A 25,393-nucleotide genomic window follows, 5' to 3' on the forward strand; every position below is an offset into this window, starting at 1 on the left:
TTGCAGAATAATATTGAAAAGTTTTGATTTATTTTTTTCTGCTGTTGGTCTGTTGAATAAATTATGGAAAATAAAGCAGTAAAGTTTTGTATGATGTTGGTGTCTATCACTTCAACATTTGGCCAATTATTCAATGAAATACCTCAGATGACGAGGCATGGGCATAACAAGTATACATATGAGTTGGAAGTAAGTTCATTGCATTTTTCTTCAGCATAAAAATGTAGTGTATTTTATCTAACACTTTTTGACTTTTTCAGGTGGACAAAATTCAACGTCCCAATTTTGTTTTGTTCTTTGCGGATGATATAGGTTGGGGGGATTTTGGAGCGAATTGGGCACCAAATAGAAATATCACACCAAATCTCAACCAGTTGGCCAAAGAAGGGTTGAGGTATCATAAAAAATATGAATATTTGAAATTGCGACATTCATAGCTTCATTACAAATTATCTTCAAATCAATTTAGATGACAGCAGTTATGCTTACTCGTATATAGTCAAACAGGCAAATGCGCGGAGGTTTTTTAAAAACTTTATTCTACATCATTTAATAAGCGGAAAATTCATCTTATTTTTGTTCAGTTATGTTCGTCTAGTACTGCTCTATGATCGTGCAAAAAATCACAAACTTACGACTTCTGGTTTCGCGTCACGGTAATTAACGCTATTACTCGCGCATTCACGCAATAAAGATGAATGCGCGTCGCGTGTTGGCCTAACGCGCTCGTGCATTTGCTAATACGCGGTCCATGATTAACTAGTGAATTACGTCTTTGAACAACAGCAAATAAATCTGCCAATTATTGCCACACTCGCCCAGTTTGCAAAAAGTTGTTTTAACGTTGATTCAACGTCGTTAGACGTTAAATCAACGTTAAAGCATCAACTTTGATGGCTGGGATCGTTTTAACTCTAGGTCTGACAATTCATTTCCTAGTTTTGTAAAAAAAAAACACGTTTCTTTAATACAGAACTTTTATCACCGTTACCTCATTGTTGATTGGATTATATAAAAACAAAAATGTGCTTTGAACAAAGAGACGATCGGTGGTAAAAGAAAGTAGAAATGCAGCTGTGAAGGTAGAAACGCTACTGGTGCCAAATTTGATTTCTTCAAGAGCTAACTGCATTATGTCTTCAGTCCACAAAGAAGCCATTGTAAAAGAAAAGATAGCTTTAGAATAATGAAATAGAGTAAAGTATTAGGAAGGCTACATTTTTCAAAAAATACGTTATTTATATAAGAATATATAGCGCAGGCTAGGCTAATTAATAGTTATTGTTAAACTATATTTTTTAAGCTCGTTCTGACCTTTTAAAAAAAAAATCACAACCTCACTGTATTTTCTTAAGCTTGTTCTGACCTTTCAAAGAGAAAATCACAACTTCTTTTTAGTATTTTTGATCATTTAACTTCAGACAGCAAAATCCGTCACTTTACATTGATTCAACGTCTGCGGACGTTGAATCAATGTAAAAATGACGGATTTTGCTGTCTGGGCTACTGAGCCATGTGATAAATCAAAGCCTTTGGTTGCGTCATAATGAATTACGTAATTCCAACTTATCGAGCGAGGAGCAAGATACGCGCGCCGGTATTTAAAAGAGAATTGCGGAGGAAAAGAGTGGGAAGCAAGATAAAGTTGTTTACCACAAAAATGAGCGTCACCGCGTAATAACTAAATTCTCGAAAACCTTTTCGAATGCACTGATTAATGATTTTAACTGGGAAAGAAAGCCAGAAAGTAGAAATTTTCTCATTCAGGTAAAAGTGAAACCACTCGACGTTGGACTAAAGCGGAAAATAACTCTATCACGTTGCCTTGCAAGGCGGCAGATCAAAGATAGCAAATCCGGTCGTAAAGTTGATTTTGCATGAAAATTAGGTCGTTGAAATCAAGGCTTGATTACTCCTAACTTTGATGTGATATAGGCTTAATTTTTTTTTGTAGTCAGAGTGTAAAAATGGAGGTTTGATATTATCGAATTGAATCGCCGGTTTATACTTGTTTTGATACTCTAAATTGATGGACGGCGCATTATCGTAAAAACTGTCCGACCGCGCATTTGCCAGTTTGACTATACTGTTTAAGTGTTGCTTTGTACTACACTTAATTCTTATTGTTTGTCTGAACTTAAACTAAAGTTTATATATAGCTGATTTCGGTCACTTTTTGGCGTTATGTTGCCATCCTTGTTATGCAAATTCAACTTTTTAACAAAGTCTGATGTTTGTGTTGTATTTTATCTCAAACTGTGCCTTGGATTTTATTTTAAATCTGATATTCAATTTATATCTGATATTCAATTTCTTAAATTCTAAAAACATTGCTAGGCTACTGCATTATAATATTATCATAAAAGCTTTCAACCGAAAAGTTATGACTTTTTATGACTTAGTGAATCAATTCAATCAACTCCACTCGACTCCTGTTTGCCTTAGAAACCAATTTTTATTCATTTTACTTTTTTCTCAGTATAAAGTAACTATTCAACCCAACTACACATGCTCCACCTTGTGCTAAAAATTAAAAATGACGCAACAAACAGTTTTTGCCCGTGTTTTCAACTGCCAAACAAAGTCAAACTTATACTTTTGTGCGTGTTTTAATCAACATTCTGTAATAGTGAATAACTTTAAATGACTCCCACCTGTACTCTGATTGGGTAATTTTGGTTATAATGGTTGATGCCTTTCTCATCCTGCACATTACAACATGGTGAGCCACATGCAGCCCACCAATTGGTGACCCCTGCTTGTTATATCACATACGTTCTCTACAAGTTTCTTTGCATGATACTATTCAAATAGATATCTATAGAAAGAAGTTACATGTGATCTATTTTAATTGTAGTATATTTTTGTAGACTTACCAATTTTCATTCTGGTGCTTCTGTTTGTACTCCATCCCGTGCTTCATTACTTACCGGTAGGTTAGGCTTACGGACCGGTGTAATTAGAAATTTCTATCCGAATTCCAAAGGTGGTTTACCTTTGAATGAAACTACACTTGCTGAAGTTCTTCAAGAAAATGGTTATGCCACTGGCATGATTGGTGAGTATTGATATAAGCTACTATTAGTAAATGGTGATAAGATAAGTTGTGTGGCCAACTTTAACCTATTTATAATTGTTGCGTTTTTATCTTTTGATTTAATCAGCTTGTTTTCCATGCAGTATTTGTACAGCTGTAACTTTGAAATTATTCTACCTAATGCTCTTTGTGACATGGTTTGAATCTGAATGCCATAAACTTGAGCGCTGCGATTTGTATGCCACCATATCTGAATCACCCAAGACTCGAATGATACAAGACTTGGTTATTTCTTGGCATTGCACTATTTAGAGGTCTCACTTACATTACTTGTATAGCAAAATTAAATCTTTAACTCTTATCAAAGGTGAAGCCCATAATTATTTCCTTTCTTTTTACCTCCATGGACATAGCACCATTTTAAGGATTATTATAACAGTTTGGCATACTTTAAGTGCAAGTCTGACAGTTAAGCTGGTAAGCTACTGGTATCCCCTACTTAACGAACAACACGTGTGTCAGTTAAACTCTTTCAAAAATTAAAAGCAGAAATACATTTTTCTTCAAAATTTTTTGCAAAAAATGCAGTGGCGAATGTATAAGGTAAAAGTTTTCGACTCGGGTTTCGCGAATTCCCAAGGGTTTACAGAAAGATTTCCAAGGGTACTTGATGTCAAACATGACTTACACACGTGCAACCAAACGGTATAAACGACAAAGCACGAGCTTCAACAATATCATGACACCAACCAATGGTAACGACAATACAATACCTCAATAGCCAGCCTCAACAAGAGTCAACAATCACATCAAATAACCAAGTTTGGCGTTATTTCAGTTGAATTCATCATGGTATTCGAGTATGGTGGCGTAGAATCGTTTTTGATATCTTTGCTTTTCAGATCAAGTGCGATACAGGAATTTACAGTATTTCATTCATTTGTTTTTAACACTCTCGCAATTCAACTTTTTTTTTTAGTCAGGCTACTTGGATTAATATCATAATTTCATTTGAATGAAAGCGAGATGTCATGGTATGGCTTACATTACAATGTACATTGCTTCAGAATTAAGTCCTTTTCACTTTTTTTTTCATCTTTCTTGTTCCCATGCGAACTCATACATTTAACTCAATTCTAGGAAAGTGGCACTTGGGAATCACAGAAAAGTATAACCCTCGTTCCAGAGGGTTTGACCATTACTACGGTTTGCCGTACAGTGATGATATGGGTTGTGTTGATACGCCTGCATATAATTTACCACCACAAAAAGAATGCCCGAGTAGAAAAACTATATGTAGTAGGGTGTGACAGCCGCCCCATGATTTTTGAAACTTGGTTTCACAGAGCCTACCTTTTTTTTGGTGGTGAGGTTTTACCTGTATAAGATTCCTGTAAAGTTTCAAAAAAATTGGTCAAGGTTTAGAGGTGGCCCGTGGCCATTAAAGTTTTTGGGGGGTGCGCGATGCATTTTTAGGGGTGTTTTTGCTATATCTCAGCTCATAGACATGATAGAAGGTCATGTTATAGCTCAATCGATGCAGAATAAGCAAGTTTATATCAGACTTGTAAACAAATGTTCAGTTTAAAATGTGTAGTTTTCGAGTTATTTGAGAAAACCCCGTTTTTTGCATATTCGTGAGAAAAATGTTCTTAGCACATTTTCTTCTTGGGTTAAAACACATGGAAAATCAATGAAATGATGAATTCACATGTTTACTTAATGTTAAACGAAATCACAAAGTACATTTGAGAACTAGGAACAGCGATGATAAAAATCACAATGTAAGAAACCAACACCGAGATGGATGTAAGTTTTGTTTACGCTGATTGGGCATAGAATTTCTGCTGTTCTGAACTACTTGAAGAAGATTTTTAAATGAAACTTCTGTCTTGTGTCAATTAAGTCTTGGCACAGTTTGACACCCCTTTCTGCTGCATCATTAACAACACAAAGATTTAAAACCCGTTTCTTTGCTTCACAGTAGCTGCCGTTCTGGCACTAATCGACAACACCAACACTTAAAAAGGTCGTGTCAATCCTCAAGATTCTGAAGAAGCTCCAAGAATATTCTCCAACAAAGGAGCTCAAGTCATCTGTTGGTTTTGTAGGAACGGAAGGAAAGGAGGGTTTGCCAAAATCACTTCCTTCTCTTTTCAAAGAATGTCCAGGATCTTCGAAGCTTGTCAGCTTTTGAACAATTTTTTGCTTTGTCCCATCAGACAGACTGCTATCGAAAGGGTAAGGGGTATAAGTTCTTCACTAAGATACCACATGTGCCCCTTTAGAGCTTTAAGAGCTGCTTTGGCCATACTGCTTTTGATTTCTTCATACTCAAGGAGGTTGTTGATAAGTTCTAGGTCGTTGCAAGGAGCAGAAGTTGACACAGAAGCAGTTAGCCACCATGACACATAGGAATATACAAGCTGAACAAATTTTTGGATTTTCTTTAACTGTTGCTTTGAACATATAAAACCTGCAGGAAGATCTCTAGTAATAACTTTAGTCAGAAGAACGATCTTGATGCATTATAAAATCTTGGCCATCCATCTGGCTTTGTGACAAGCACCCGGACGTAGAAAACCTCCAAAGATCTCAGTCAGCTCCTTCACCAAGATACAAAAGCACTAGTTTGACTAGCTCCTCATAATCACCCCTCACAAATCTCTGGCCTAGGGCTTCATAGCAGATCTTCACAATCATCTCCTTCTTGATCCTCATATCTGCTGGCAAAGGTGCAGGGATGTCTAGGTCTGCATGGCAACATTTATGGCTAATTGACTCAAAGTTCTCCCTAAACCTGTGAGAATATAAACACATTTCACACTACTAAAATTCTTTGTTGCTGTAAATCGTCCATCCTGTGCTTAGTTTCTATTAGGAAGCCTAATCACTTCCTCTGCCATCTTATGAGATTGCAAGTGAGGTATTCTTGCATATGCGTAAAAGGGTAGTACTGCTTTAACAGCTTCGTTAGCAGCGTTTCTCAAGGTATTTGTTGGTGTGGAATGATGCAAGAAAGAACAGCAGGACCTGACGACAAGTAGGTAGTCGTGAACCAGTAATGACTTTATCTTCTTCACCAGGAATTGTGTCAAGCAAATAATACCTTGGATCTTTAAACTATGACATAGCATGTAATATAAATTAGCACTTACCACCATAAAAATTGCCTAAATAGTAAACACAATGTTAGTGTTCAGTTTCTATGCTTCTAACAAAGCAAAACATGAGGTAACTTAGGTTTAAACTGTGAAGAGTTACAGCTTCTGTACTTCTCCAGGTGTTCCTAGGAAGAAAAAAAGTGAAAAAGATAAAACATTCAATTCATATGTAAAATTTTTCACAAAATTTTTACAAAAAACGGGGTTTTCTCAAATAACTCGCAAACTACACATTTTAGGCAAATATTTTCTTCACAAGTCTAATACAAATTTGCTTATTCTGCATCGATTGAGCTATAGCACGACCTTCCATCATGTTTAGGAGCCGAGATATAGCAAAAACACCCCTAAAAATGCATCACGCACCCCCCAAAACTTTAGTGGCCACGGGCCACCTCTAAACCTTGACCAATTTTTTTGAAACTTTACAGGAATCTTATACAGGTAAAACCTCACCACCAAAAAAAAGGTAGGCAAATTCTGAAAAGGTCGGGGCGGCTGTCACACCCTAATATGTAGGTATCGTTTTATCAACACAAGGTGTATGTCAGCAAGTTATAATTTTTAATTTGCCATTGAAGGATATACACATTGCACAATATCCAGGGATGGAGGAACCATTTTAAAAGTAGGTGGGCCCAGAGACGCAGCAGTCAAAGTCAATCCAACTTTTGGGGGGCAAAGCCCTCCAGACCTCCCATAACATTGTTGCATTCCTAATATTTGCAATCGTTTACACCAGGAGTCACCAACCTACGGCCCGCCAAGAAAAAACATCCAGACCGCCGCTCCTTTACAAATTAATACTATGTAGCCAGGCCAGCGGTTTATTACAGTAGGCTATAATCGAATGGAAGAACAAGTACTTTTCATTAATCGTTTTAGTAGGCCCACGTCTTTGATTTGCAGCGTTTCTGTTTGTATAAACAAAAAACTCAACATAAAGCGCCATTGTGATACAAAACGCCATTGTTGATACAAAACGTGATACAAAATTTCCAAGTTAATGGATCAAACAAGGAACGGCAAAGTTAATCTACTCAAAAATAGCTTTAAAACAGCAAATTTCTCTGTTACAAAGGAAAAACACCAATGAATCCGAAAATTCTTTTGCTATCTGCAAGGTAGCACAATCAATAGCAAATAACAAGAAATCGTAAAGTGATGAAGAATTTTGGAAAAAGTGTAAGATGGATGTTATTGAAAACGTATGTCCAGAGAAAAAAACAAACTACTTTTCAGATATAGGCCTAAGTCTTTTAACAAGAACCTTAACTCGACGAAAAGAAGAGATATCTGAGAAAACGTAACATCCAGCAAAAAGTTACTGTATATCTACAGTTCTTCGCAATGGCAATAGATGAGAGCACAGACACGACAGATAAGCCTACAGCTGAGCTGGCAGTATTTGTGCGTGCAGTAAACAAAGATGTTGGTGTGAATGTGTTCAGCTGATTCCCGTCAAGGATATTACTAGCCGATATTCTGAAGGCATTAGGCTATGTTAACGCCTTGAAATCATGCCTCTGAATCTATCAAAACTGGTACTAATAAGCTACGGCCCGCCAAGACCATGTAAAGTTTGGCTTTGGTCCGCTGTTAGAAAAAGGTTGCCGACTCCTGGTTTACACATTGCGTTTTCAAAATTGCCTTTCGTGCCAACAGGCAAAATTTTTCATTTTTGGGCCGGATTTGGTCAAAAAAAAATGAAAAAATTGTTGAATTGCTCTATAGCGCTGTACAAAATGTGGCGATGTACACACAAAAAAAAACTAACAATATACACACTGTTATAATACCACCAGGGAGAAATAATATGCAGCATTAGCCTATGCAATAGCCTACGTGCAATCGTGCATATGTAATGATATCACTGTTCTAACCATAGAGAGCATATAGAAAATAATTATATTGATTGATAGGTTGCTCCACCAGTCACATGCAACCACGCCCACACGTGCTGCACAGTGCACATCAATAATGGACTCAATAGAAAAGTTTGAAGATTGGATTTCGTCATTGAGCTATCAAAGATAATCAAACTAATGTGTATCAAATGAGTTAAGACCTGTTGTATTTCCAGACGTTTAATATAAAATAAGCAATAATAATAGTAATAGCCAACCAAGTGAGAAAACCATTTACCTCTTGTTACTTAGTGATTCGGGTCTGCTACTATTCGGTGAGTTCCTAACCTCTAACCCCAACCCCTAACCCTAAAACGGCAATGATAATTAGGCTGTGGTACCCGATAATTTAAAAAAAAAATTGAAAAAATCCCCCGTTAAGGGATCGGACTCACCGAAACGGGCCATTCCGTACTGATTCAGTGTATAAAAGCAACGCAATATGTAGTAAGAAAGAAACGCAAAACAATCAACTAAGGAACGTGGTACAGAACGCTTAATTGATTACACGCGTTGCGCGGTGGTAATCAATTCCAGCGTCTGTACCAGAAAACGCTGAGAGTTATTATGTAGTGAGGCAAGTCACAAGTTACATAAAATCAACGTAAATAAAATGACGACTATAACACCTCCCTCGATAATTTTTATACACAAAGAAAAATATGAACAAGGCACCGAATTAAACAAAAAACTCAAAGTCGGAAACGAGCCGGAGGTCTGCAGCGACGGCTAGGACCTTCGTAGGTTGTGTGGCCCGAATTCCGGTACAGTCGGTGTGTCGTTTGAATCCGTTCGAGCTGAGGTGGAGACAGCGGAGGAGTCGACTGTTGGTGCAAAAGTTTCTCCCGGCTCCTGGTCCTCCGATGATGCATAGCGAGGTTGCAGTTGGTCCATATGGTGCCTCCACGTCGGATCATGTGGCAGCAGACGTACCAGGAAGATTCGGCTACCCTGTCGCTTAATCACCTCGGCTGGAACCCAACGAGGATCCTGGCTCCGTCGTGGAGTGAATGATAGCACGTAACAGGGATCTCCCGGTTTGAAATGTTGTTTTGTACCTTCGGAGGCGTCCGTGTTGTGAGGGTTTTGTCGGGGTACCACTTGAGACGGTGTGGGGAGAAGCGTGTCGATCTTGGTTCGAATCTGACGATTGTTGAGTAATTGGCTTGGAGAGTAGCCACTCGGAGTGGGTGTGCGTCGATACTGCTGTAGGAACTTCAAGACGGCCTGCTTCGGGGGTAGGGAAGATTTGCGAAGCGCTTGCTTGAACGTACGTACGAGGCGCTCCGCCGCTCCATGGGTTTCCGGATGGTAAGGGGCACTCGTGATGTGTACCATACCCCTCTTCTTACAGAAAGTTTGAAATTCTGTGGATTTAAAAGTAGTAACATTATCGGTAACTATAGTATGGGGATAGCCGAAATGAGCAAAATCTTCTTCTAGCAGGTTGATAGTAGCTGTTGAAGATAAGGAAGTAGTAGCATGAATACATGGGTTTTTAGAAAAAGCATCAATGCTGAGTAACCAATGGTAACCCATGAATTCTACCGCATGATCTATGTGTGAGCGACTCCACAGTGCTTCTGGAACCGTCCATGATTGGACCTGGGTTTTAGATTGCGGTTGGTATTCGCCACAGGTACTACACTTGTGACAAAGTTCCGTTATGTCTCGATCGATGTTTGGCCAGTAGACGGACGTTCTTGCCAACTGCTTCATTCTCTCAATGCCGAAATGTCCCTCATGAAGCAATTGAAGGACGGAAGGACGAAGTTTGGACGAGATGACCACTCTGGAACCGTAAAGTAGACATCCGTAACAAGTAGAAAGAGAGTCTGCGTACTTACGAAACGGTTTGACCGGGTCTTGTGGGAAAGACTTGGCCGGACATCCTTCATGAATGAAACGCATTACCGTGGAAATGGTAGGATCTTTAGAAGATTCTTTATGTAGTGAGGCAGCATTTGGGGTCTGGACCTGCAAATCCAAAGCATCGATAGCGCAGACGATATCAATGTCATCCGCACTTTCCTCTTCATCGAAGACTTTATCCCCTCCTGCTGGTAAGCGACTTAAAGCATCAGTGTTTTGATGATCCTTCGTCTTCCTGTACTCAATAGTGTATGTAAATTGCGACAAAAAGAGTGCCCAACGAGCCAAACCATTTGCTGCCAAAGCAGGTGTCGATTTGGTCGGGCCAAAAAGACTAAGCAATGGTTTATGATCTGTGACCAAAATGAATGATCTACCAAAAGATATTGATAGAATTTCTTTAGCGCAAACATTATCGACAAAGCCTCTTTCTGAATTTGACTATAGTTTCTCTGCGAAGCTGTTAATATTTTTGAAACGTTTGCTATAGGCCGTTCTGTGCCATCTGGGTAACAGTGAAACAAAGTAGCACCGATGCCCACACTAGAAGCATCACATGCGATACCTACCGGAAGTGACGCATTGAAATGTGTAAGAACCTCTTCAGTAGAAAGATAATGCTTCAGCTGAACAAAAGAGTTTTCCTCTTGTTTTCCCTATCTCCAAGGAATGTCCTTTTTCGTGAGATGGTATAGTGGTTCTGCTACAGTGGAAGCGTTCGACGGTAGAAACTTCGAGTAAAATTGTAAGGAACCTAAAAACGAACGAAGAGAAGATACGTCAGTGGGGGCAGACGTCTCCAGTATGGCGTTTACCTTAGGACCTTTGGAGATGCCCTGCCTGGACAAAATGTGTCCGAGATACTCTACCTGAGGTTGTGCAAACTTACACTTGTCCTTTCTACACCTCAGGCCTTTTGAGTGAAGTCGATCGAGGAGCCGTCTAAGATTCTGGAGATGTTCCTCAGCAGTAGTGCCACTGACAAGAATGTCGTCTAGGTAGACTGCGACCCTTGGAAGGTCGGCTGTAAGGTCGTCCATGATCTTCTGAAAATAACCTGGAGCAGAAGATATGCCAAAAGGTAAAACATTTTGTAAAAGTACGCCACGGTGAGTGCTTAATGCGAGTCGTTTTCGACTGTCAGGACCAAGTCGAATCTGATTGTAGGGCTTGTAGGCATCAGCCAAGTCTATCTTGCTGAAACCATACCCACCACCCAACTTTTGCATTAAGTCTTCTGGTAAGGGTAACGGGTGACGATGGGTCTCCAGGGAAGGGTTCACCGTGACTGAATAATTGCCACATATGCGTAACTTGGCTTTCGCTTCTGAAGAGTTTGAAGGCTTACGGACTGGAACAACCGGTGTGCCCCAATTGCAAAACTGAACTGGTGTCCATACACCACGTGCAATGCCCGAATCATAGGCTTGTGCTAAGTCCTCCTTTAGCGCGAAAGGTACAGGCCTAGGTTTGAGAAAAACAGGTTTAGCATCAGACTTAAAATCTACGTCTAGTTCATAATCTCGTAAGCACCCGAGTTTAGGCTTAAAAACATCTTTGAACTCGTCACATAAGAGGGAGCATGCTTTCTCCAGACTCTTATCAGGCTTGTCGCATGACTGGATACTCTGTAAAGTAGAATAGTTAGACAGAAGGAATTTATCGATAGAAATTCCTAAAGACGAAATTGCATCACGACCTAGCAAGTTAGTTCTTTGACTGTCGTGACTACAAAAGGAATATTATCTGACCTTCCCGTGGAAGGACAAGTTACCTGGGCCGTGAATGAACCCGTGATTGGTACTAGATGCTTGGTAGCAGATTGGAACTGCGACACTGGTGCTTGCAATTGAGGTGCGCCTACCCGAGTCCAGACGTCGTTGGAAAGGAAATTTCCATTTGTAGCAGTGTCCAGTTCTAAGTGTGTGGTTACCGAATTAATGGAGATCGGTACTTCCAACTTTGAATTTCGAGGTTTTCTGCAAGAACTAGAGAGCATGTTAATTTCCTCGATACAAATTACCTCAGAAGGTTTGAACTGTTTAGCTTTCTTTCGACAGACACTCTGTAAGTGTCTCGTAATATTGCAGAAATGGCAAGTGGCTTTCTTAAACCTACAATCATTGGCGTTGTGGTTGGAATTACCACAGCGATAGCATTCTTTATTTTTAGAAGAAAAGAAAGTACCTGTAAGTTGCCTAGTTTTTGGAGGTTTGCTGATGGTCCTTACTTTCGCAACTGGTGCTGGTGGAGTGCCGTAAACAGTTTCTTTGGTCACCTTGGCTGCCTCTTCGGTTTCTGATGCAACCTCCACCGCACGTTTGAAAGTAAGTTCATTAGCTCTGATTTTGAATAACGCCTTAAGCACCGCCTCGTTACCTATGGAACAAATAAAACGAGTACGTAAAGCTTCGTCCAATGGATTTGAAATGGACGAGAAGTCACAGGTGGCAGCTGCCTGGCGTATGCGGATGGCTAGTTCTTGAGCTGTTTCACCGGGCTTGCGCTTCATTTCGCTCCAGAAACGGAATCGCTCCCTCACGATGAAGCGTTTTGGGTCGAATTGTTGAGCCATGTAATTTGTAATTTCCGTCATGGTGAGATCGTTGACTTCCTTTGGGTTTGTTTCCTGCGCAGCCAAATTTGTTAACATTTTGTAGATTGTAGGTGATTGATTGGTGAGAAAAACCTGCGGCATTTTGTCTTGTGCGACTGAATGTGCTGCTACAAAGGTGTTAAACCTCTTCCAATAGTCTGCCCACAGTTCAGTGGTGGCATCGAACCACAGTTCAGGTAGGTATCGAACGTTGCGAACTTAGGTAAAGATACCTGCTGCTGTATTGTTGTTGGTTGTGGTCTTGAAGTTTGGGCTCGTACTTCTCGTAGTTGTTCAAGGTGGCGCTTTTCTTGGTTGGCAATTTGATTTTGATGACGTTGTTCTTGTTCTCGTTGACGTTCTTCTTGTCTGGCAATTTGTTCCTTCGTCTGGAGTTCTTGGTTGGCAATTTGTTGTTGCAGGACTTCGATCAGCTTCTCCATGTTTCTAAAGTCCTGTAGCAATTCTGTAAAGATCCTGCCGGCGACGCCAGTTAAATGTCTGTTGTATTTCCAGACGTTTAATATAAAATAAGCAATAATAATAGTAATAGCCAACCAAGTGAGAAAACCATTTATCTCTTGTTACTTACTGATTCAGTGTATAAAAGCAACGCAATATATAGTAAGAAAGAAACGCAAAACAATCAACTAAGGAACGTGGTACAGAACGCTTAATTGATTACACGCGTTGCGCGGTGGTAATCAATTCCAGCGTCTGTACCAGAAAACGCTAAATGTTATTATGTAGTGAGGCAGGTCACAAGTTACATAAAATCAACGTAAATAAAATGACGACTATAACAAGACCTTTTTTTGGTACTCCCTCTCTGATTAGCCGTTGTCGCTACTTTTCCAAAGAAATTTGGCTTTCAAAAGTGGGTGCGCCAGGCCCACCCAAAAAAATAAGTAGGTGGGCCGAGGCCCACGTGGTTCCTCCATCCCTGACAATATCGATTCATTTGTCATAACATGACACGTTTGTGAAGTCATTTTGAATAAACCTGCAGCCAGTCCAGAATTCATAAAAACTTGCATCAATGGTTTAGTTTGTCTGACACGTATTTTGTATTTATTTATGATAGCTTTCTAAATATATCGATTTACAGTAGACCACGCTATGACAAAATTACGCAAGTGCTAATTAATGTTATCAGAACTTTAAAAGTCATTGCAATAAAGTGACAAATTTGAGCAAACCTTCCATAAATTTAATTTGTATCATATTGAGTTGCCAGAAAAGTAGGCTGATCGCTAATTTTGGAAGTTTTGATCACTAAAGTTATGAATTTGAACTCTCTTATTATTGTTTCACCAGTTTGGCACAAGAGTGCGTTGCCTCTCTTCGATAGCTATAATATTGTCGAGCAACCAGCCAACTTGATTCAGCTTGGTGATCATTACACGGAGAAAGCAACAGATTTTCTGAACGACGTTTCTCAGTCCAACAAGCCATTCTTTCTCTACGTTGCTCTCACGCACATGCATGTTCCTCTTGCACATGCACCAAGGTAGGCATTGGCAGCTTGCAAGGGATCCAGAATGCCTCATGCACACAGTTATAATTTCACTTGTTGGGACAAATGAATGTGTTACGTCCAGTTCTTTTTGCTAGGGCACAACAATGACCTTTTTGCGACAACCAAGCGTTTCAGTTGTCAGTTGACGATTTGCAGTTGAAGTTGGCATGCAGTTAAAACAAAAAATGACCTAGAGCTTCTTAATTGAAATTCAAATTCGGAAAACTCTTTTATAAAAACGTTGAGTATTTCTACAGCATTGACTCAAAACTACAGTATACAATTGTTTTAGTGCAAATAAGTCTCATTTTTTGTTTCTTGCAAGCACTTGAAGCGTGTTATAAGATTGGTATGGTTTTTGCGCCGCACCTGAATATTCTGACGCCACAATGTGCGCACCTATTTGGCAGGTACGTAACTGTCTGCACCTAAAAGACGTGCTCCGTGGTGTTTCCATGCAGTGTTGATTGTATTAAAATATATCTACTATCTTTCTTACTCTGTTTCTACTGTCTTTGTTACGAAGTACTGCCATATACACTTACAGTATAAGTAGCATGTAAATGTAGGATCCTACCCTTGAATGTGGTGACGCAAAGTAGTGACGATTATCCAGTATCGTATTCAACTATCCAGTATCCACCTCCAAATGTAGTGATTGTGAGCACATTTTTCGGCCGATTTGAGCGGGGGATTTTATGTTGTTTTGAGAACTGCACGTAGTGTTGATTTGATGTTGCTTTTACGTTTCATTTGAATCAGGAAGTTTCAACACAAAGCTTCATTGCATTTTTTTAAACGCTTGAGCAGGGAATCAACCTATGTTTGCGGTTATTTAGGGTTCCAGGATACCTTTGTGTCATCGCTTCTGTTTCATGATGCTGCGTATTGAATGTTTTAATCGCGTAATCGTTTTAATTTTATATGCGTTCACAATTGTCTTGTCTTAATTTCTTTCATTACAATTACATTACATAATAATGATACATTACATACGAGAGCTTGTAAATGACGTGATTTTAACTATTTTTCATCTTCGCTTCGAAGTAGGCTACTGCCATTATTATTATTACAATACAAGTCCTAAACACACCTTAAGCGTACGTGAAGATCATAAAGGTTTAATAACGATATTTATGTTTCTTGCTCAATCTCACAAAATATTAACTAATGTAGTGTTGCTGATTTAAACTGCAGATCTTTTGGTTCTAGGCATATAGAACATCACGATTTAAATACCATATGTCAACGCATGTGTGTTTTTCTTCCCGTACAATGCGTAGTGCGGTCTGATCGCGTTTAAGTTAGTGAACTGTCTGCATGCATATGGACGTAAAATTTATAGATCGGTTAATAATTTTACGTCCATATGCATGCAGACAGTTCACTAACTTAAACGCGATCATACCGCACTACGCATTGTACGGGAAGAAAAACACACATGCGTTGACATATGGTATTTAAATCGTGATGTTCTATATACCTAGAACCAAAAGATCTGCAGTTTAAATCAGCAACACTACATTAGCTAATATTTTGTGAGATTGAGCAAGAAACATAAATATCGTTAATAAACCTTTATGGTCTTCACGTACGCTTAAGGTGTGTTTAGGACTTGTATTGTAATAATAATTATGGCAGTAGCCTACTTCGATGCGAAGATGAAAAATAGTTAAAATCACGTCATTTACAAGCTCTCGTATGTAATGTATCATATGTAATGTAATGAAAGAAATTAAGACAAGACAATTATGAACGCTTACGAGATTAAAACGATTACGCGATTAAAACATTCATGCACAGCATCATGAAACAGAAGCGATGACACAAAGTATCCTGGAACCCTAAATAACCGTGAACATAGATTGATTCCCTGCTCAAGCGTTTAAAAAAATGCAAGGAAGCTTTGTGTTGAAACTTCCTGATTCAAATGAAACGTAAAAGCAACATCAAATCAACACTACGTGCAGTTCTCAAAACAACATAAAATCCCCCGCTCAGATCGGCCGAAAAATGTGCTCACAATCACAACATTTGGAGGTGGATAGTGGATAACGTCACTACATTCAAGGGTTGGATCCTACATTTACATATCACTAGTATATACCGGTAATATAGATTAGTAGCCGTGTTTTTACATGAAAGTCTTTTCTTGACTTTTAGGTTTGAAAATTCGACCACTCTCAATACAGTGTACGCTGATACCTTGCATGAAATGGATGACATGATAGGACGCATTCTTGGCGTGTTAAAGAAGAATAATCTGTACGAAAATACTTTGACATGGTTCACAGGAGACAATGGTCCGTGGGATGAGAAGTGCGAATACAGGTATAAACTTGTTTCAACTGATGCTTGCAAACACCACCTGTTCTGTTGTTTGTGTGGAATATTGCCGAACTTCGATTGCCACTCGGCATGAATCATAGTGTCTATATTTCCGTACTTTTTATGATATTTTTGCATTGCTATTAGCACGCCTCCAAACTCCTTTATTTTACCGGCGACCAAGCATAGCCTACCAGACCTTCTTCCCGGCTGCCGAATTCTCGCACCCGGTAGCCAAAATCGAAATCCGTCCGTATCGCAAAAAGTGCTTTCCCACACCTAACAGACCGGAATTCGTCTGTTGCACTGCTTCCTTACTAGCGTAAAGCTAGTCTTTGGGGTTTTATAGGTCGACGCTCAACCTTTTTTGCAAAACTTTTGTCAGCAATATTTCTGGTCGACGTGCGAGAGACTTTGCCTTGTTTTTGAAAAAAGATTGCGATTGAAGAAAAACAAGTTTGAAATGCCAACGGAGTGGGAAAATGTTGACTTGTGGAAACCGGCGACCAAACATGGCCTACCGGCGCGGTAGTTTCGGAGTCCATTTAACAACTTTTCGACTGGCATAACCGCCGGGAGAGAGACCTGCATTAGAATGTACTTTTTGCAGCGGGAGCCCTGGTCCTTTTCTTGGTACTTGGCAGAAGAATACATTTGGAGGAGGTGCAACATCCAAGACCACCACCTGGGAGGCGGGACATAGAGAGCCAACAGTTGTGGTCTGGCCAGGAATAATTTCTCCTAACCAAACTAGTGATGCTTTAGCATCGGCGCTTGATGTCTTTCCAACGTTATTGTCCCTTGCTGGTGCACAGCTCCCCAAGGACAGACGATACGACGGCATTGATCTATCAAGTTTTTTTCAAGGAAAAACTAAGACAGCACATACCGTGAGTAATGAATACTTCTAATTGGATTGTTGTCTCATTTCTGCTGATGCTATCAGCTATGCGTCTATTCTATCCAAACCTTGTTTTTGTCCGCATTGTATCAACGCCATTCATATTTGCATTGTTATTTCACCGCTTATGAACGTAGCCTACTGCATGATGGTTGCAGTTGATGCCATGCAGACGTTTTTGTGTCATAATTAAATTCATGTCCATGGCAGTTACTGAAGTACCTTCTCGCCATGGTACTTGCGGGCATTTATTGTTCATAATAAACCTTCTACACCTTCCTGCCATCTTCAAGCTTTTGCACCGCTATCCAACTCCTGATCAGCACCACAAAGTACATGTTATAAGTTAAGTGGAACCTAAAATCATGGGTGCACTGATGAAGCAAGACTTGTCTACCCAGCCAAATGACGTTTCAATGTATTTTCAAGAGCTTGTTTCACCCGAATAGTGGCGACACACTTCCAATCGGAGAAATAGACACTGTTCGATTGGGACCGTGGAAAGTGTTGTGGAGGACTGGTGGGATCGAATTCGCTTGTGACGGGACCCTTGCAATAGAAACCACGCACGACCCACCTTTGCTTTTTAATGTTGATGAAGACCCTGCGGAGAGCATTCTCTTGACCAGCAAGACGTTTCAACATTACACGGCCGTAAGTTTTTATGTTCTTTCACAATGTTAATGAAGCATGGATAGTTGCCCAGCTAGATTGCCCAACTTCTGCAGACGTTGAATCAATGTAAAAAGTACCAATTTTGCTAGCTACCGTATTTACTTGATTGTAAGCCGCGGCTTATAAAGTTTTTTTTCCATCATGTTTGCGGCTTAAATTCAAGGGCGGCTTACAATCAAAGGCGGCTTACATTTTTCTTTTTGCCTTTTTCCTTGTCGACTTTGCCATAGATGTTTTGCCGTACTGCGTTGTCTGATGCCGACAATTGTGAAGTTGTGACGTGCATTTTAAATTGTCACATGCATTTATGACGTGCATTCGAAAAAAAAAGGAGTTGTCAGTTTTATTTATGGTACTTAACAGTAAACAGTTTCAGCTTTGCGTGTAAACAGTAAGGGCGGCTTACATTAAATTTTTAACACTATCACATGCGGCTTACAATCAAGGGCGGCTTACAATCAAGCGCGGCTTACAATCAAGCGCGGCTTACAATCAAGTAAATACGGTAGGTGATTCTCATGTGGTTCACGATGCATTATGCTCCAGATCCAACAAACGTTTTTTTTTTTTGGTCGTTTATTAAATGATTTGCCCAGAACTCATTCATCTTTTGCTTGAAGCTAACTACCCGACTGTTGCTGTGCACCTCTGCAGCAGTATTATGTTACTTTACGTAATTTTAAATAAGAAATGTAAGTATTTGTCTACCTATGAATATCTACAGGTTTGGGGGAGAAGTAATTTCGCTAAACCACAGACGAATAATTGACAACAAATTAGTAGGACTAGGATTGAATAACCAGGCTTGTCCATGGGAATGGGATTCCCACGGGAATCCCATGGGAAATGTCCCATGGGATGGGACAGCACGAATTGCATTTCCCATGGGACAGTAGCTAGGCATTTTTATTTAAAAATATTTTAGACAGATTGTCAGAAATTCTTCTTGCAAAACTTTAAAATTAATACGATATGTTATGCTTGAATTGCTTTCATAGTTTACTTCACAATCATACAACACTCAAGTCCGAAAGCCATGTGGCCTGGTGTAAGGTGCTGCAGTCTGACAGACAGTTCGAGGTTTTGGAGGTTGTAGACATAAGCAGTGGCGTATCCTGGTTGATTTTCGTAGGCATGCAATGTAGGGAGGGTTATAGCCAATGTAAGGGGGTGTGGGGGCATGCTCCCCCAGGAAAATTTTGCAAATTTGCCATAGGTTTTATAGCTTTTCTTGCAATCTGAGCTTTACTTAGCTGATAATTGTTTGAGCTGTTTTGCAAAAAATGAGGTTTGAAAGACATCATGAATCCAATGTCTTAATTTTATATGTCCTGTTAAACATTCAATACCAGTTAGGCTAAAGCTTTTGCAATGCAATACAACGAATACCAGTTTAAAGTTTAAACCTGACCAGCTGAAATAGGATTAGATTACCGACTACCCAACCGAAAGATCCCTGGTGCACGGTGACATCGCCAATGACGAAATCTGACTGAAAATTTTGATACAGTAGTCTATAGGCCTAGAGTTATAGTATCTAGAGTAGAAAGCCGCAAGGACTTAAACTATGAAAACCAAGAGATAAAAGGCCAAACAAATGCCAATCGGAAAACTAAAAAAGGCCCAATGGCCAAGCAAAAATAGTCCGGCCAAACACTTTTCAAAAAAGTCAAATTTCTTAAATTTGGTCATATAAAAGCCAATATGGCAACCCTGTCTACAGATAGTGATTTTTGTTTTGCATAGGCGACCAAGGCATGCAATTTCAAATCTGCATGCCTTGGTCGCCTTTGCGCCACAGCGTTGTAAAAGAGCGGCGAATAGGCAAATTGTCAGAAATTCTTCTTGCAAAACTTTAAAATTAATATGATATGTTATGCTTGAATTGCTTTCATAGTTTACATCATAATCATACAACACTCAAGTCCGAAAGCCATGTGGCCTGGTGTAAGGTGCTGCAGTCTGACAGACAGTTCGAGGTTTTCGGAGGTTGTAGACATCTAAAGGATGGTTTTAGCCTAGATATTTTATGGGTTGCTGTTGCTTTAGCTTACTGTATTACGAGTTTGCACCTTTTTGTGAGCATGTTTAAGGAACTAGGCAGTTCAAAGTTGTCAGCAGCGTACGGTAGGCTTACCGTATGGCCTGCAGCGACTAGGCTTTAGAATTACCGTAAAATTAATAAGCTGATTAGTGTCAGTATCATAGGTTAGTGCCATTGTTCAGTATTGATATGATTGACTAAATACTGAGTGGTGGCTGCTTCAGCGCGGGGCGAAGTAATCAACTGAACCAGTCCAGAGGTTATTGTTTGAAGCCATTTTGTTGACGAAATCGATTTTAATTTAATAAATATAGTAATGAAAACAAATTTTCGATGATTTCGTATTTGGCTGTTAAGCTTGTGGCTACAACAACTTCAAAGTCCAGAGGTTACCGGTATACCATACCGTACGGTACCTGTTATATCGGTACGACGGTACTATACCGATTTCAGATATTGTAGGCTAGCCTACGGGCCTATCTGTAGTACCAGTAGCCTATTTGTTGCCTACCTGAAAATGTCATAACTTCATTCTAACCTGCCAATTTTAAATAGGTTGCGAAAGCAGTCAATGCGTTATCCTGTAGGCTGTATTGTTTTAATCCAGCACCCCAAAATGAGCAATCAAAAATATGAGTTCCAGAATCTCACTAAAACTGTGGTTGCTAAGATGTTGAGTGATAAAGAATGCAACTTAATTGATATTCCAAAAGAACATGTAAAGTCTTCAACAGTCGATGTTAAAGCGGTTAAAATATCAGAAAGTATTTTAGCACCATTTCTTTGCTGTGCAAAGTGCAAAATGCTATATACTTGGTATAAGTTGATCAATGGAAAATGGGTTAACCAAAGTGGCTATAGAGTTGCAATACAGCATAGCATGAAATGTGCTTCAGGTGCCTCTGGAAACATCAAAAGATATTTCGAAGCAAAGCAACAGGAAGTACCAAAACCACCACCAACATTGACAAATGAGTGGCAAAAAACAATTGTTGAACTACTTACATCACACCCAACAGTATCCATTTCGGCTGGATGTGACATACTGTGTGATGCTGCTAACTTTGCCGCAAGATCTACTCATGTTGCAAACAAGGTATATGATTACACTATATCACGGCAAACAGTGACTCGTTCTATTTTGAAACAAGGAAAATTGGCAAAACTTCAGTTTCAGAAATTGTTTCAAAATATGGCACAAGACCCACAGTGTGCAATTTCAGGAATAGTTGACTTTTGGTCTGCAAGACAAACATACCTGTTGCCATATGGAGGAATTATTGCATGTGGACTAGATCAGAGTTGGGAATGGATTACTTTTCCTCTGTCTATTATTGATATTGATAAAAATGAATCTCATACTGCACAATTTATACACAGCTTTTTTTTACGTGAATTTTTTGTTGAATCCACCACATTCTCCAGTCCATTGTTTGTATGTACTGATAATGCAGCAACCATGAAAGCAGCATTTGATGGACGGTTTGATACCGATACAGAAATCATTCGATCTGGTTGTACTGAGCATAGGTTATCAACATGCATTACTGATAGCTTCAGCAGAGGTGTGAATTTTGAACTGGATCAGTTTATGGATCAACTTTCATTTATTGAAACGTATTACAATACACGTCAGGCAAAGGCATCGCAGCTTCCGTTTTCTATACCAACAAAATCTACAACACGTGAATGGCGTTCGTATTACCGACGTTTTAATGCTCATTTAAAAAATTACTCGCATTATTGTAAGGAAGATGATGAATTTTTAAATCACATTCCAAATTTTGCTCAGATTAAAGGAATGCTCTATATACACAGCAAATTTAAAACTTTCTTTGACAAACTAGAAGTTGATGGTGCTACATCTCATTTAATTTTGCTTTTATACTTCATCTTAGACTATCAGTTGTACAAAGTTATTGTTGATATTGACAAAGAAACGTCCAGCAGCATGGTAAAGAAGTATTGTCAGAACTTTCACACTATTATTGAAGAAAAACTTTGGCCATATTGCGGCAGTTGTTTGGCAGTTAGTGCGGCATTCCTTACTGGAGTTGACATTTCAGCCAAAATAGAAGACATGGTCAAGTCAGTTACTCAGAAGAAAAGGAATGTAGACATCAATAAATGGGCCAATAGCTGGATCGCTTTTTCTAAGTCTGTTGTTGCAACTGTGATTTCATTCATAAAGGATTTAAATCTTTCATCTGAATCATCTGATGTATGTGAAGTAGCAGGAACTGTAGAACAAAATCCAACAAGTGACTTTGACTTACTTTTTGTTCCTCCACCAAACAAAGCACTTAAATTTGGTACCCCTATAATGAGCAATTGCATTGAGGAGGAAGTCAACACATTTCAAAAATTACGGCAACCAAGTTCACAACCATTAGATTATTGGAAAAATGAACACAGGTTTCCACTGCTAAAAGCTGGTGCGAAAATTGTGTTGGCCATACCAGTGTCATCGGCAGCGGTAGAGCGCTTATTTAGTGCAGCAGGATTGTTGTTGAGTAAGTTACGAAACCGGATGTTACCTGCTGTTGTTATAAACTCTGTGTATAGCAGATTTGCTTGTAACAAGAAAATGGTTGAGAAACTATCCGAACTAACTAAATCATCACTATCAGAAGCAGTTGAAGTGGAAGAGCAGGAAATTGAAAATTTGCTGAATGAGCACAGTGACTCGGAATATGAGTGCCAATGATAATGAATTGTCATAGATAGACAACTTTTCTGAACTTTAAAGTTAACAAAGTCAATAAATTTTGTCGTTTTGTATCTCTTTTTGTACATTTAGTCCTATCTAGTACACATCAGACTTAAATTTCCATAAAATTAATAACATTTATTGAATTGTATTTTGATGGGAATCCCATGGGATGGGATGGGATGGGACGGGACAGGCATGAATTGCTATGGGATGGGACAGAAAAAAATGTCCCATGGACAAGCCTGTGAATAACATTATTCAACAATGCAATAAATTAACTAAATTCAAACTTTTTCTGCAAAACTTTATGCTTTTGTCAGGAAGATGTTGTGATACATCTAAACAATGGCAAAGATAACTACAATTTGCAACAGAGATATTACAATTTGCAACACTAACAAGCGTCTTGGCGGAATCTTGACTTCTTGCAAACGTTTGGTTGTATTCGTATCTTAAAAGAAGGATAACATTGCCCTGTTTGAACAAAATCAATAAGATTTACAGTTTCATTTTTGGGCTGGCCATTTTTTACGCCACACATAATTAAATCGAACTTTTGTTTTCAGATAATAAATGAAGCTGCTGCCTTAAGAAATGATCTGTTGGAAAATATCAAATCAGATAACACAAGCGTAGCAGACTATTCCAGATCTAATGATGTTATTCCATGCTGTGATCCTAAAGAGTTTTTATGCAGATGCAAAAGAGATTGATAATTTGCTACTTGTTCCAATGTGTGTTGCTAAAACGATATTTGTGCATTATTTTAGTTTTTTTTTAGATTTTTCTATTGTGTTGTCGCCCACATTGTTCTCTGAAGTCGAATGTTGGCCATTTTAGGGGAAGACGGGGCAAAGCGGGACACTTTTTGTAAAAACGTAATTTCAGCAACAGTGATGGTTGGATTTAGTTATGCAAAGAAACTTATTCTCACACGAGTCAGTTCAATCATATATAGCTAAATATCGATTTCGATCAGCTAGAAGCTAGATCATCTTCAGTTAAGCTTATTCAAATAGAAAATTTCTAACAACATTCAAATAGAAAATTCAATATTCAAATAGAAAATAGAATATTCATATAGAAAATAGCCTAGAAAATTTCTATTTGAATAAGCTTAACTGAAGATGATCTAGCTTCTAGCTGATCGAAATCGATATTTAGCTATATATGATTGAACTGACTCGTGTGAGAATAAATTTCTTTGCATTACAAGACATGTAACCGAGTCGTTCATATCTAGCATTGTTGTGGGTTTGACACCTGTTACAATATAAATGAATGCTGATACATTAGGGTGTTTCATTTTTTCACCATTTTTGAAATTCAAAATGCCTGGGGTCCCATCTGGTGGTATTTGGGGAAAAAAGTTTACACCCCAAATTTTTTTCAATTATGACGTCATATTGAGGTGGTCCACGAGGTTTGAAAAATTTGGGCCTCAAAATCTCGAAATTTGGCCGTATCTCCGGAACCACACATCATAGATCGACAAAATTAGTATCAAAATGCGCAGAAGGGTTGGTTTCCTATACCTGATGTAGAGGATATTAAGGTCTATGTGGTTCACAAAAAAACTTATTTCAAAAAATCTGATTTTCGGTCTATTTTCTCTTGATGAACAGAGATCAGGTGATCAAGATAAGAAGTTTTTCTGTATTTTTCCATTCTTGGAAGCTGCTATTGCGTTATAATAGTCCGTTTGTTTTGCAAAAGATGAAATGGTAATTTGAAGGTATTACTATTATAATATTATGTAACCGTTGAGGAAGAGGTATGCTGCTCACCTGCTTTAGATTAAGTGTCATTATGGCATTAAGGTCAGGTATTAGTAAGTCGATGCAAAACTTCATGGAATTGGAGAGAAATGTGCTTCTCCTTAATTCAGATATAGTAAGTCACTATTTTTACATGAGGAAGAAAGTAGTCGAAACGAATCCTAAGTTTTTGAAGAAAATGCCCCATTTCCAAGATTTGAAAGATGAACTGCTGAAAGATGTAGTTGGCATATGGAAGAAAGCTGGTCTTCCAGTGCTCAGCAAACAGAGAAACCTAGAACTTCTGGCATACAATCTGCCAAAGCATCGGCACTGCTATGTTTGAAACAGAGAAAAAGAAATGAAGTAGTTAGATGTCTACACAGTAGCGAAAGCGACTCTGATGGGGAAATGAATTGGGAAGATGATAAGGAATACGAGCCTCTGAAACCAACTGTTTGGGGAAAAGTGTACAAGAAAGTACATTATTTTTCAATAAATGATAGAAGTTGTGTACTTGCTGATCGTAGGATGACTTCGGTACGCCATCGGTCAGACCTTATGAGGTCGGTTCTTGGAAAAGATCAAGTAGCTGCTGCTGCATCACCTTCGACAGTATACCGCCAACGACAAAAAACGAGAGAAAAATCTCTGATGGAAAGTGAGAACCTTCTCAACTCAGCTTCTGCCGTTCAGTTATGTTATGATGGGCGCGTTGTCGATAAAACAGATCGATACGTTTTCTGGAGCCAACTTGTTGATGATAATGGCATGAAGCACGAAAGAGTGCTTGCTGTTAAATCTTTTCCCAAAAGTGTGTCGGTCACTGCAGAACTGATTTTTGGCACCATCATCCAGGAGGCTTGCAGAGTTCACCTAT

The 25,393-nt window shown here is 39.0% G+C and overlaps 1 protein-coding gene across 2 annotated transcripts; it reads left to right on the top strand.

Annotated features, from left to right (window-relative positions):
• The first annotated feature begins 59 nt into the window (after positions 1–59).
• On the top strand, positions 60–23,482 carry LOC145776993 (arylsulfatase G-like). Of its 2 annotated transcripts, XM_082588257.1 has the most exons (9): positions 60–189; positions 261–394; positions 2,871–3,058; positions 4,178–4,333; positions 13,894–14,086; positions 16,259–16,426; positions 17,034–17,313; positions 17,754–17,978; positions 23,323–23,482. In XM_082588257.1, exons 1-9 carry the CDS (start codon positions 64–66, stop codon positions 23,467–23,469), a joined length of 1,617 nt encoding a protein of 538 aa, XP_082444383.1. In that variant the 5' UTR covers positions 60–63; the 3' UTR covers positions 23,470–23,482. The 2 variants fall into 2 exon arrangements, with proteins under 2 accessions (XP_082444383.1, XP_082444384.1); XM_082588258.1 differs by lacking the exon at positions 4,178–4,333.
• Positions 23,483–25,393: the final 1,911 nt, after the last annotated feature.

Source organism: Aplidium turbinatum, chromosome 9 (genome assembly GCF_918807975.1).
Source record: "Aplidium turbinatum chromosome 9, kaAplTurb1.1, whole genome shotgun sequence".
NCBI classification, from domain to species: Eukaryota; Metazoa; Chordata; class Ascidiacea; order Aplousobranchia; family Polyclinidae; genus Aplidium; species Aplidium turbinatum.

Coding starts and splice junctions, on each gene's coding strand:
- LOC145776993 (XM_082588257.1), top strand. CDS start 64: ATGGAAAATAAAGCAGTAAAGTTTTGTATGATGTTGGTGTCTATCACT. Junction 4,334..13,893: donor CCCGAGTAGAAAAACTATAT/GTAGTAGGGTGT, acceptor TTGTTTCACCAG/TTTGGCACAAGAGTGCGTTG. Junction 17,314..17,753: donor AAACTAAGACAGCACATACC/GTGAGTAATGAA, acceptor TGTATTTTCAAG/AGCTTGTTTCACCCGAATAG.